The sequence below is a fragment of the Pteronotus mesoamericanus genome, unplaced genomic scaffold (genome assembly GCF_021234165.1).
Source record: "Pteronotus mesoamericanus isolate MK-2021 breed Mesoamerican mustached bat unplaced genomic scaffold, CSHL_Meso_final contig_221, whole genome shotgun sequence".
NCBI lineage: Eukaryota > Metazoa > Chordata > Mammalia > Chiroptera > Mormoopidae > Pteronotus > Pteronotus mesoamericanus.
This window is the reverse complement of record NW_026555092.1, coordinates 1253599-1267501: the sequence shown is the minus strand read 5'-3', so window position 1 is coordinate 1267501 and position 13903 is coordinate 1253599. Positions and strand designations below refer to the sequence as shown.

At 53.9% G+C, this 13903-nt stretch overlaps 1 protein-coding gene across 1 annotated transcript in view; it reads left to right on the top strand.

Moving 5' to 3' along the window:
- Positions 1 to 13685, top strand: part of KIF17 (kinesin family member 17) — a 37503-nt gene extending 23818 nt beyond the window's left edge. The window contains exons 9-14 of the mRNA XM_054571444.1: positions 1646 to 1833; positions 4685 to 4916; positions 8527 to 8785; positions 9872 to 9939; positions 11774 to 11891; positions 13030 to 13685. Of these exons, the coding sequence (XP_054427419.1) occupies positions 1646 to 1833; positions 4685 to 4916; positions 8527 to 8785; positions 9872 to 9939; positions 11774 to 11891; positions 13030 to 13208 (1044 nt within the window). The 3' untranslated portion in view covers positions 13209 to 13685. The remainder of the gene's footprint in view (positions 1 to 1645; positions 1834 to 4684; positions 4917 to 8526; positions 8786 to 9871; positions 9940 to 11773; positions 11892 to 13029) is intronic.
- Positions 13686 to 13903: the final 218 nt, after the last annotated feature.

Below are 13903 nucleotides of genomic sequence, written 5' to 3'. Positions count from 1 at the left end.
CTCTTCCTTTCCGTGGTGTGTGTGGTGATTTGGTGTGTGCTGTGTGCGTGGTGTGGTGAGTGTGTAGTGTGGTGTGTATGTGGTGTGGTGTGTGTGGGGGGCAGTATGTGTGTGTAGAGCACACGGTGCCTTTGAGTCAGACAGAGCTGGGTTCAGGTCCCAGCTGCACCGCTCCCTTAGTCATGTGACCATGGCCAGGCACTTCCTGGGCCTCGGTTTCCTCGCCTATAACACAGGGCTGATGGGTGCTCCACATGAGGCGATGCAGGTGCTCAGAACATGCCCTGTCTCTCCCTTCACCCATTTCTCTCTTCCCTCTTCTTTCTCTCTCTTCATCTTGCCACCCTGCTTCCCGCTCCTTCTCTCGATGGTGACAGGCAGGAGGGGGTGGTGGGGTTGGGGAGCGGAACAGGAGGTTGGGCCAGGGGAGCAGAGGCTGATTCTGGCCCAATGGTCCCTCTTTCTCCCCTACCCCTTCTCCTTCAAGTGCCCCTCCCTCGCAGATGTCCTGGAGCCCAGGGACCTCAGTTGTGAAGCTGAGGCGGAGGGCGACCTCCTGCCTGGGACTGTGAGTACCCCTGGGCCGGCCCTCTGTGGGACTGGGGGGACTTCCAGGGGCCTGGCCCTTCCTGTGACACTCCACTCCTCCCTCTCCGCGCCTCAGTTTCCTCATCCATAACACAGGGACAGCAGCCCCAGCCCTCCCCCAGCTCCGGGATGGCCCATGGCAAAGCAGTCAACAAACCCGAGGAGCTGTTACACCTCTTATTATCCATGTCAATAAGAGGCCACTGTTCGGCAGTGGTTTTCAGACTGCCCCGGCCTCCGCACCCTTAGCTAAAGCACAGAGGCCTGTTGTGTGAGGGGGACAGGCTGAAGGCAGTGGCGGGGGGGCCCTGGGCCACTGTCAGGCACCCCACCGAGGGCGAGGGGGCCTTTGGAACATGGCTGCTCTCAGACCCATCCCCCTCCGCTTAAGAGAGCGCCACAGGCCTTGGGGAATGAGAGGAAGGCTTTAAACCTACTTACATCTTTGGAGAGAGAAAACTACCTGCCAGCCCCTGGACCTGACCACTGGGTAGGAGCGGGCGCCCTGCAGGTTCTTAGTAGATGGCACGTGGGGTGGCGGGGGGACCCTGGCTATAAGGTGACATTGAGATGGAAACCAAGGAGGAGGAAGGGGCCAGGAGGAGAGTGCGTGTCAAAGTCCTGGGGCTGGAAAGGCCTTGACTTTCTCAGGAACGGGAAATGAGGCCCTGGAAGCAGCAGGGTGGACAGATGGTGGGGGCGGGGAGGGGTGCGGGGAGCAGGGGCGGAGGCGCGCAGCAGGCTGTGGGGGAAACTGGGTTTTACTGCGGATGCCGTGCGAATCGTGAAGGGCTCTAATCAGGAAAGGGCTGTGATCATTCTGTATTTAAAGAAAATGACCCCAGCTGCCTCCCAAGACCCGGACGGTGCGGGCGGGAGCGGAAACGGTGCAGCAGGAACTTGACTGGTGCATTTTTGTGTAACTGGCGTCCCTGAGCCGGAGGCGATCCATCCAGATGGGAGGGATGTAATGTCCCCCTGCGGGATTGAGGCCGCCGTGAGCTCCTCTGTCAGGCTCTGGGCTCCCCCCTCCACCGAGGCTTCTCTTTGTGCCCAGGAGGTTGACCGGAGCCCAGAAGTCACGAAAGAGGTGGTGCTGGCAGCAGAGCCTGGCATGGGGACCGAGGCCGCAGCGCAGCCCCTGCTGGCCATGACACGTTCGAGAAGGGACAGTGTGGGTGTGGAGGTGGCAGTGCTGACCAACGACGTGACGCCCATCGTGGACCAGCAGCAGGTGCTCGCCCGGTAGGTGCCGCGGCTTGGTGCTGGCAGGGGCCTCTCAGTGGCAGGGTGGGAGGGGAGCTGTGCCCCAGGTGGGGGGGTGCCCACCGATTCTTCCCGACCCCCACCGAGCCTCACCTAACGCTCCCCCCCTGGCGTGCCCTGATCCTCTCTGCAGGAGCAGGGGCGCGGGATGGTGCTGGAGTCCGCGGGGGGCGGGGGGTGGGGGTGGGGGGTGGGGGGGGGGGGGTGGGGGGCGGGGCCCTGCTCTGGAAACTGCGCAGGGGCCACCACGTCCCATCAGGTGCCCCCTCTGGGAAGAGGCGAAGGACTGTTGCTCACCTGGCTTTTGCAGGGTCTGGCCTTTAGGTTTCAGAAACCCTGGGACAGGGCGACACAGGCTTCACTCAGGTCCTAGCCCAGCCCAGCCTCCAGTGCCCTCCCTGATGGAAAACTTGCTCCTCCTGGGGACAAGTCACCCCTGAACACCCTCTGGGGCCTGGGCTTTCCTCACTGGCTGTGCAGCTTTGTGCAAGTCCCTCAACATTTCTGAGCTTTAGTTCTCGCTTCTGTAAGTGAGAGTAGTGTTGGCCCATGGCCAGGGGTCTAGCCTCCTCCCAGCCCATACTCCGTAGCTCAGACACTAACTGAGCAACTCCTATGGGCTGGGCACCAGGATGCAAAGATGAGGGAGATGCCGCCTTGTCCCTCAGGGGGCTCATGGTCCCGGGGGAGGCAGGTACACAGGGTCGGGGTCTGCAGCAGTTTGCAGTGACGGTGCTGTGCAGTCAGCTGCCTGGGTTGCCGTCCGCCTGCACCAACCGCCCAGTTCTGTGGGGCTGACGTCAAACCTCCCCTGTACCTTAGCTTCTCATCTGCAAATGACAGTGCGAGTTCCAGCTTGGGAAGCTCGTTGTGAGGGTCAAATGTGACAGCGCCTGCAGAGGTGGTGGTCTGGGGTTGGGCACAAGTGGCAGTTGTCGTGATGAGGTCTGGAGTGTGGTCAGGGAAGGCTGCCCAAAAGAGGGGACATCTGAATAAAATTTGCACGACAGAGGCCTCGGTAGCATTTGACATGCCAGGCACAGCCAAGGTGGCACAGGGCACAGAGGGAGGAGACAGCCAGGGCGTTTGTAGGACAGCCAGCGAGTGAAAGCCAGAGTGAGTGAGGAGTGGTGGGGGCAGGGGGAGGGGAACACAGAGGCCCTGTGTGCCCCGGGGCTGGGGCTTCGTCCTGACTCGACCCGACAAGGACTGCTTTTAAGCAGAGCGGTGACTTGAACATGGCTCCCTTCTGCTGTCGCTGCCGCCCAGCCTAGCACCGAGCCTGAAGCCGAGTCTGGGCCCCGCGGCAGCTCTGTTCACACGGTCCCATCCTTTCCCTGGAGCAGGACCATCCCTGTAGTGAACCCCCGTCATGCTTTCTGTCGGAAGCCCCTGTGTCCCTGGGGAACGAGGCAGCGTCCAAAATGCGTTCGTGGTGCTTCACCGGGCAGTGAGGAGTTCCACGGGAGCCTTTCTGGGAGATTATTTATTTATTCACTTGTAAAAGATCTCATCTATTTACTTTTAGATAGAAGGGAAGAGAGGGAGAAAGAGAAGGAGAGAAACATGGATCGGATGCCTCTTGTACGCTCCCAACTGGGGACCTGGCCTGCAGCCCAGGCGTGTGCCCTGACTGGGATTTGAACTGGTGATTTCTCGGTTTGCAGCCAGGTGCTCAATCTACTGAGCCACACCAGCCAGGGAAAAACCTGTAGCTTTAAAGGGCAAAACTCTAACTGTCTTGAACATTTTGGATATAAATATTTTTTATAAATGTATTATACATGTCTGTGCCTGATTAAACATTGTGCACCGAATGCATTTTTTTTTTTTTTTTTTTTTGCATTTTAAAAACTGAGGTGTCATGGACATGTAACAGTAGTTTCAGGTGTACCATGTCATGATGCCATATTTGTGAAACGATCACCACTGTAAGTCTAATCAACAACTATCGCCATATATAGTTACAAAAATGTTTTTCTTGTGATGAGGACTTTCAAGATTTATTTTCTTAACAACTTTCAAATACGCAATATAGGTTTTTATTTTGTTTTTTTTTTAGAAAGAGAGAGAGAGGAACATTGATTTGCTGTTCCAGTTATTGATGCATTCATTCATTGTTTCTTTATGTGCCCTGACCAGGGATTGAACCTGCAACCTTGGCGTATCAGGATGATGCTCTAACCAACGGAGCTACCTGGCCAGGGCACAATACAGAATTTTTAACTATAGTGTCTATGCTGTACGACACGTACCCAGGACCTATAACTAGAAGTTGGTGCCTTTTGACCACCTACATCCATTTCACCAACCCTATGGCACCCAAACTCTGGCAATCCCTGATCTGTTTTGTGTGTCTATGCTTTGCTTTTTAGGTTCCACATGTAAGCGTGAGTGGCAGAGCATATGGTATTTGTCTTCCTCTGTGTGACTGACCTTGCTTAGCATAATGCCCTGGGGTGCACTGAATGTTTGGAACATCTTCACAGCCGGGGTGTATTCTAATCACGCAGGTTGCCTGGGAGGACAGTGGGAGCCTGCTCTGCTGCTGACCATCAGCACTGGCAGGCTGGTGGCGGGCAGGTTAGCTCCGGGTCTGCAGGGAGATTCTCGCCCTTCCTGCTGGGCACAGCCAGTGCCGTGGCGGAGTTAGGTAATCTGGTAGGAAGCATGGTTCTGACCTTGAACCGGCGGCGCTGCTTCTCTGAGCCTCAGTTTACACCCCTGTAACGTGGGGTGTTGGAGGGATTCCATGTGGTCGTGCCGACAGCAGCAGGTGCTCAGTGATCGGCAGGTGTTGTCATGTGGGCCTTCTCCTCCCTGCTGGCAGTTTGCAGCTGTTGGAGCAGCAGGTGGTTGGCGGGGAGCAGGCCAAGAACAAGGACCTGAAGGAGAAGCACAAGCGACGGAAACGCTATGCAGACGAGCGCAGAAAGCAGCTGGTGGCGGCCCTGCAGAACTCGGACGAGGACAGCGGCGACTGGGTGCTGCTCAACGTGTACGACTCCATCCAGGAGGAAGTCAGGGCCAAGAGCAAGCTGCTGGAGAAGGTGCAGAAGAAGGTGAGGCCCCTGATTTAGGCTCACGCCCCCCACGGCCCCAGGTGGGCATTTATGCATTCTTTACATGAACACCTATTATGTGCCCACTGTGTGCCATGCCCAGGTGTGGATGCAGTCACAGTAACAGGTGTGTCTCTGCTGTCCTGGAGCATACTTTCTAGTGGGAGTGTGGGTGTGTAAGAAATAACACAACAGAGAGCCCTGGCTGGTGTGGCTCAGTGGATTGAGTGCCGGCCTGTGAACAGAAGTGTCGCCGGTTTGATTCCCAGTCAGGGCACATGCCTGTGTTGCGGGCCACGTCCCTGGTTAGGGGCACATGAGAGGTAAGAATGCATTTATGTCTCTCTCTCTTTCTCCTTCCTTTCCCCTCTCTCTAAAAATAAATAAATAAAATCTTAAGAAAAAGGAAATAACAGAGAAACAAGCAAGGGAGTATCCAGGCAACAGCACTATGAAGAGACACTAGGGAGGAGAGGCGGCTTTATTTTTCCACTTTTATTGAAGTACAAATGCCCAGATCTCAAATGTAAAACTTCGTTCATTTCCACAAAGTGACTGCGCCATGAAACCTGCTCCCAGATGGTGGAACAGAGCATTAAGAGGACCCCAGAAGTTCGGAGGGACAGGGGAGCTGTCAGGGCAGCGGTGACTTCTAAGATGGGACCTGAACGTTGAGAGAGAGCACGCAGGCCACGTGATGACCTGCAGGCAGAGCGCTCTGGGTCCAGAGAGGGGCCAGGCCTGGGAAGGAGGTTAGCAATTCCAGGAACAAAGGGGGCAGGTGTGGCCAAGGGTAGGGAGGGAGGCAGGAGCAGAGAGAATGAGGTCCCGCCTCTGTGACAGTCACTAATGCCTTTGGAGCATCCTCTGCATGGTCTGGGCCTCATGATGTCACCCTTGGCCACCTGCTGGGTTGCCCCCTCCTCTTCCCCACGTAGCACTGGCCACCAAAGGTCGTGCTAAAGCCTGAGTGTGAGGCTCTCTTCCTCCTGAAACCTTTTTCATTTCATTTTATTTTTTTTGGCTGTTTTCATGCCGTTTATTAGTATTTCTTGTTACGTTTTTCAGTCAAATTCTTTCTTCCTTGGTATCTCATAATTTGGTTTATATATCTAAGTTTAAAAAAAAATTCTTTCCTGAGTTCAGTTACTGCCCCATTTCATACCATCTTCAAATTCACCTATAGATTCAAGGCCGCCAATAGTAAAGTCCAGCTGGCTTCTTTGCAGAAATTGATAAAGTGACCCTAAAGTTCATATGGAAATTCCAGCACTCAGAATAGACAAAACAATCTTGAAAAGAACAAAGCTGGAGGACCCACACTTCCCAATTTCAAAACTTGCTACAGAGTTAGAGTATCCAAGCCTGTGGTACCGGAGTGAGGACGGACACACAGACCACTGGCATGGAATTGAGAATCTAGAATAAAAGATAAACAGTTCAACTTAAAAGTGGGCAAAGTATCTGAGCAGATATTTCTTCAAGGAAGATAGACAAGTGGCCAATGACCCCATGAAAAGATGCTCAACATCGTTAGCCACTGCAGAAATGCGAATAAAATACACAGTGAGATACCATCTCACACCCCCTAGGATGCTATAATTAAAAAAAGACAGATAATAGCAAATGCTGGGAGGATGTGGAGGAACTGCTGGGGGGAATGTAATATGGTGCAGCCGCTTTGGAAAACAGTCTGGCAGGTCCTCAGCTGGTTGAATATAATGTTTCCATATGCCCCAGCAGTTCCGCTCAAGAGAAATGAAAACACGTCCACACAAAAACTTGTACACTAATGTTCATAGCAGCACTATTCATTATAACCCAAAGTGAAAACAACCACAGATGTAAAAAATGGGGCATATTCACCCAATGGGATATGATTTGGCAGTAAAAAGGAATGAAGTACTGACACATGATACAACATGGATGAACCTTGAAAACACTATGTTAAGTGAAAGAAGCCAGATACAAACACCACGTAGTGTCCGATTCCATTTATATGAAATGTTCAGAATAGGCAAATCCATAAACAGAAAGTAGGTTGGGGTTGCCTAGGGCTGGGGGTCGGGGAGAAGTGGGGAATGACTAATGAGTATGGGGTCTCTTTTGGGGTTTGAAATGTTCTAAAATTGATTAGGGCAATAGTTGTACATGCCTCCATTTAGTGAATATACTAAAAACCACTGAGCTGTACGCTTTAAATAGGTGAATGTAAGACGTGAATTATATCTCAGTAGAGCTGTTGTAAAAATCCTTGCACATGATTCCAGATGTACAAAAATATATAAAGACTATTACCACGAACACCATGTACCTACTGCCCAGCTTGAGACTTGGAGCCTTATTCATTTAGGTGAAGCCCTTGGGTATCTGCCCCTCCCTGCTGGCTCCCTGTGTTCTACCAGGCATCCTCTCTTTTCAGTTGGTTACATGTGATTTCTTTTTTATCCTCACCCGAGGACATGCTTATTGATTTTTGGAGGGAGGGGAAGGGAGGTAGAGAAAGAGAGAAACATCAATTGGCAGCCTCTCATGTGCACTTCCTGTTGGGATGGAACTTGCAACCCAGGCACGTGCCCTTACTGGGAGTTGAACCCATGACCTTCTGGATTTTGGGATGATACCCTAACCCACTGGGCCACACTGGCCAGGGCAAGTTACATGTGATTTTTTTTTAAATAAAGATTTTTATTTATTTATTTTTAGAGAGGGAAAGGAAGGGAGAAAGAGAATGTGCTGTTGCATCTCACGTGCCCCCTACTGGGGACCTGGCCTGCAACCCAGGCATGTGCCCTGACTGGGAATTGAACCGGTGACCCTTTGGTTCTCAGGCCAGTGCTCAGTCCATTGAGCCACACCAGCCAGGGCTCAGTTACATGTGATTTTTACTCCCACAAATTTAAAACCTTCTTCCCTGCCTGTTTTCTGAGGAAGGGGACTGTGCACCGGTGAGTCTTGGGGCTCGGGGAGAGCGTGGCTGCAGCTGGAGTTAGGCGCCACCTGTGCCGAGGAGGGAGTGGAGGGCCAGCCTGACAGACCTGGGCAGGAGATCAAAATAATCTAGACCCTATGGTCAGATCGAGGTGGGTCTGACGCTAGTCCACTGGCTGTCACGTCATAACAGGACTGTGGCAGTGGGAAGGCAGGGATGGCTGAGTCTGAGAGTTTTTGCCTATTGCTCCCCTTAGAAAAAGAATTTGTACAATTCTCTGAGATCTTTGAGGACCGTGGTGACTATAGTGATGTGTGAAACCTGCTGAAAGGCTCCTGAATAAAATGTATGAGTGTGGGATAGTGACCGAGGGCTGGCAGTGGGGGTTGATGATGAACTTCTTTTCGTGCTCTCCACAGCGCCGTGGACACAGTAGGTGCTCATTTAAGTGCTGGGTGGCGAGGTGGTGAGTGAGTGGGTGGGTGGAAGGATGGTGTGCTGGGGGACGCGACCAAATAGATGGAAGGGTGGTGGGCAGACAAGAATGGATGGATGAGTGGATCAGCGAACAGATGGTGACTGGCTGGCTGGGCGAGCAGTTAGTGGATGGGAGGGTGGGTGGATGGTGAACTGTCTCGGCGTGTTTCCTGCTCACGGCTTGTCATGCTATGTTTTCAGCTTCGGGCGGCAGAGGTGGAGATCAAAGATCTGCAGTCGGAGTTTGAGCTCGAGAAGATCGATTACTTGGCCACCATCCGCCGGCAGGAGCGTGACTCCATGCTGTTCCTGCAGCTCCTGGAGCAGGTGCAGCCCCTGATTCGCCGGGACTGTAACTACAGCAACCTGGAGAAGATCAGGCGCGAGGCCTGCTGGGATGAGGACAATGGCTTCTGGAAGATCCCTGAGCCTGTCATTGTGAAAACCAGCCTCCCAGTAGGTCAGCAGCCTGGCTGTCCCCTCGGCCTTGCCTCGCCTCCTTCTCACGTGGCCACTTGGCAGACTGCCAGGGAGCCGTGGGAGAAGCAGACAAGTGACCCTGAAATTCCAGCCATGGGGGACCTGAGAGAGTGGCGTGTTCTGAGTCAGACAGATGCAGGTTGGAACTGTGGCTCCATCACTCCCTGTGTGACCTCTTGGGGACTCAGTGTCCTCATCTGTGAAATGGGGATTAAAAACAGCACCTTCCTTAAAGAGTGCTGGGTGGCTTAAAATGTGTTAATACGTGTAAAACCCCTAGAGCCATGCGTGGCACATCTTAAGTGCCTGGAACACTCCACCATTATCATGATCATCCTTGTCATTTCATCCTATAACCACCCCGTGAAGGACAGGATTGTCACGTGTACTTCCCCTGTGAGGAAATGGAATCTCAGAGAGTGTAAGTGGACCATCCGCAGTCACCACTGTTGCAGTGAGGTGCCAGGCTGGGGACGGGCCCGAGCCGTTCAGTTTCAGGCCTGGTTCAACTTTGGCTTTTGCCGCTAACTCCTGTGTGACCTTATGATGGTCACTGTGCCTCTCTGGGCTTTGGTCCCCTGATCCTCACAAAGAAAGGGTTGGATAAGGTGATCTTAAGGCCCTTCCTCCTCTAGTGAGTCTCAGAGTAAGGCCAGACTTACAGTGGCTCTTTCTGCAGCCACTTAGCAGGCTCTGCCCATTCAGAGGGCGGTAGGTGGTGACATTCCCCAAGGCCCCCACCAGTTCTCTCCCTGGTCAGAGTGTTCGTCCAGGTCCCTTGTCTCTGATGTGTATGGCCACCGCCACCATCCCTGCTGGAACTCCGGGTGGGCAGTGGCAGCCTTCCTCCTGCCCCCAGCAACCTGCTCTCTTGCCTGCAAGCAGGGGAGTGGCTTCTTTGGTGGCGAGCCCTCCCGCTGTGTTCCCCAGAGCCATCCCTTTGCTTGGGCTGGGAAGTGTTCTCCCCGGCCTCCCACCCGGTCTGGGGAGAGTGCTGCAGCCCACCCTGTCCCTCAGGCCCTTGAACCGGGCAGCAGTGACTTCAGCCTTTGTTTTCTCATAACAGTTTCAACAGGGCCACAGAACAAACCAGCCCGCAAAACCTCGGCAGCAGACAACGGCGAACCGGGCATGGTAAGGCCTTGGGGAGAAAGGGGCGAGGGGCGGGGTGGGGGGCCTGGCGTGGCTCGCCCCCAGGAGTAGTGGGTCAGCATTGCTGTAGGGAACTGCACTTCTTTCATCCGCCCTCAGGATCCAAGCAAGGGGCTGAGGCTGGGTCTTTTCTGTCTGACTCTGTTGGCACTTAGACCCTCAATGGCCTCCGGCTCTCATTTAAAGCCACTTATGGCCATAAAGACCAGAGGGGAAGTCGATGGGTCACGTCAGCCAGAGAGGGACAGAAACCTCATCTTCAGTCCCAGAGGCCCAGCAGTGCGTTCTGGTTCCCTGCGCCCCAGTTGGCGCCCCTGGACTAAAAAGATCCCTGAAGTTTCCATAAACCATCATCGGGCTTCTAAAGTCACTTTACTCCCATAGCTCCCATATTTTGTATCACAACAGGGATATACAGGGATATATGCCCTTAAAGCAGAGGTCAGCAACCTTTTCTGTAAAGGACCAGGCAGGAACTACTTCAGGCCTTGTGAGCCATATGGTCCCTGTCACAACTACTCACTGCTGCCACAGCCGTGCGTGATATGTAAATGAATGGATGTGGCTGTGTTCCAATAAAACTTTATAGAAACAGCCTGTGGGGCAGATTTGGCCCCTGGACTGTAATTTTCTGATCACCATTACAGATATTTCAGAAAACCCACACAGAACACACCTTGGATGTCAAGGCCACGCTCAGGCATCTCTGGCTGAGCTCAGAGGGCCCAGGAGGTGTCTCAGGCTGGCCTAAAGCTCGGATTGTCTGCATTTGATAACTTAACTTGGTAAAAAAAAAAGGGGGGGGGGAGTTGTTCCTGAAAAAAACGTTTTTAGCCTGGCACCACTAAGGGGTTATATTAGTCAGAATGCTTCTAGTTTCCAGGGATAGCTGCCCAAAGCAAACAATCGTAAGCAAAATAGGAAATTTAGACCAGTTTCAGGCATGGCTGGATCTAGGGGCTCACACAGTCAGGCTTCGGCTTCTCCTAACATCCTTGCTCTGGACTCCGGCAGCCTTTCTCCACGTGAGAAAGGCAGGAAAGATGGCTGCTGGCAATTAGTGACCAACAGGAAGGGGAGAGCTGGTCTCTTAGGATATCCTAAACTGCTGTGGAAAGGTTCTTATCTATTCTGTCTGGGTCATGGGCCTACTCTTGGACCAATGATTATGTCCAGAAGATGTAGTTCTGTGATTGGTCCAGGCTGGGTCACATGTCTGGCTGTGCAGCCAGGGAGTGGGTGGACAGGTGGGTGAGCGTGGTGGTATCAGGGCACTATAAATGATCACCCCACCAGGATGATGTCAAGTGTGAAAAGGATAGTTCCCTGAAGGAAGAGATCCAGGGTGAAGAAAACAAGTCCGTGATAGTGGTGAAAAGTAACAGTTCGCGGTGATAACAAGGCAGAGACTCCAGTCCTAATGATCATAAATGTGCCCATGCGCCGAGTGCAGCATTACCTATTGCATGAATACGTCAGGATGGGTTTGGGTGTGTTGTATTGTCCTTGCCCCTAATGGAGCCGGAAGGATGCTCTGTTCTGAGTTTTGCAGGAAGGAAAGAGGTGCTTCCCTTTCCTGGTGTAGGGACATGGGCTGTGTCTGCTTGGCTGGAGACGGGGCTGCCCTGCCCCAAGCTACCCAGATACCACCCACCCGGGAGGCTGGGCCTGTGGCAGGGCAGAGCACAGCAGGCAGTGAGGCTCAGGGAAGCGCCACCCCACCAGGAATGCAGAGGCTGCTGAGCCCTGGGGGAGGCCCACATAGGAATTGCACAAACAAGGAGCCTTAACCCATGAGGATTTGGGATCTCAGCAGGAAGAAGACCGCTACAAGGTGATGCTCAGTCGGAGCGACAGTGAAAATATTGCCAGTAACTACTTCCGGCCAAAGCGGGCCAGCCAGATCCTCAGCACGGATCCGATGAAGAGCCTCAGTGAGTGCCCTGCCCACCACTTGTCCTCCCTGAGAGCCCTGGGGCCGCCTGCCTGTTGGGAGGCGTGTGGCAGGCAGATCTGGAGTCAGGCAGCCTGGGTTAGAAACCCCTTTCTCTCTCCCATGAAGAGCCTCAGTTTCCTCAGCGATTAAATGAGAGGGATACATCTACTCAGGATCAGGCGAAATGAAATGGGGGAAATGGTCCAGCCCAGAGCCTGGCACGTCGTAGGTGCTCAGTATACAGTCTCCCCTTTCCTCTACCCCTTTGTTTCCTGGGGGAGACGTACCGTTTGATTCATCCGCCTCCCCGGACACGCTAGGCCCCCCGCACACAGCTCAGGGCCCCGCCGTGGGGTGCATGGCTTCGGGTCAGCGGCCGGCTTCCTCGGCCCGCCGTAGGAGAGGACAGCATCATGGCTTTCTCCTGCGGAGCCCAGAAGGGCGAGCAGGGCCACAGAGCAGAACATTTTCAAAAGCAAGAACTGAAAATCACTTCATTCTTCTGCTTTTAAAACTGAAAGACCACAGAGCTCCCAATAAAACATCAGTGAAAAGCACATCTCAGTTCTTTACTGAGGTTATTTAAGAGACAGAGTGGGTAGAGTCAAGGAATAAGAAGGGAAAAGTTGGACAGGAAGTAAACTAACGTCAGTTGAGAATCTGGCATTGTGCCCATGCTGCAGACAAGGAAACTGAGTCTCAGAGAGTTCAGCCAGGCATCTCTGGGAGGCTCTAAGGAATGTCTCAGGCTGCTGTAAAGCTCTGATTGGCTGCTTTTGATAACTTAACTTTGTAAAGAAGGGAAAGTTGTTCCTGAAAGAAACCATTTTTAACCAGGGGTTACATTAGTCAGGATGCTTTCAGATCCAAGTGAGGCCATACTTCTAGGAAGTGGTGGAGTTGGGCTTTGAACCCAGGCTTTCTGGCTTGAGATCCCAGCCCAGACCCTTGGATACAGACACATGCTGGGTCTGAGGTCGCAGTCAAGCAGCGTCTTAGAGATTGAGGTCCTAGGTGTGGGACCAGAGCCTCTGGCTGGGTCGGGGCTGGGCCAGTTTGTGCACCTACACACAGGGCTTTCTCTCCATACCCTGCACCCCTGGCTTACCAGTGCCCTCTGTGCCTCTCCTCCACAGCACATCACAGCTCGCCACCGGGCCTCAGCTCTCCACTCAACAACAGCTCTGCCATCCCACCCACCCAGGCCCCTGAAATGCCCCAGCCCCGGCCCTTCCGCCTCGAGTCCCTCGACATCCCCTTCACCAAGGCCAAGCGTAAGAAGAGCAAGAGCAGCTTTGGCAGTGAGCCCCTATGAACACAGCTAGCTGCCAGCTGCCCCGTTTTGGGGCTTCTGTAAGACTGCCAGGCCCTCCGGGGCAGCGCCAGCTGGGCCTCCCCCAACCCGCCTCCATTGTGACCAGGGCGCTGGAGGGGGCTCTCGCCCTGGGGAGACAAATTCCCTTCCCTGTTCCCCAGAGAGCCCACTTCAGCACGGGCGGAAGCCTCTGGGAGGCCGGACCATCGCTGGAAAGGCCCACTCCTGCTCTCAACGCCACGTCAGTATTCCCTTCTGCTCGCCTGCCCCAGGGCCTGCCATTGTGCCCGCCAGTGTTGCCTGGTGCCTCGGTGGGTTCAGGGTCTTGGCTCTGCCCCAGCGCCTTCACCAGCAGCCCCAGCAGAATGGGCAGCAACTTCCATGTGGACCAAGCTCAGTGCGTTGGTGACTGAAACTGGTGCCTCCATCCATTTGGCCCCCACTTCCTGGGGGCGGCCCTGCAGGGCGGCTGCCCAAAGCCAGAAGCAGCTGCCTCCCTGCTGCCCACCCCCGGCTGGTCCGTGGCCCAGGGAGGCCACTCCACACTCAGCTGCCCCAATAAACTGCCTTTTACCTGCAAGCTCCCCTTCCCTGATTCTCTGACGGTGTCACTGGGGCCCCTCCCTGCCTGGCCTCCAAAGGGAAGCTCGTTCTGGAATAAGGTTAAGTACCTGAGGCCTTTAAAACAAACAGGC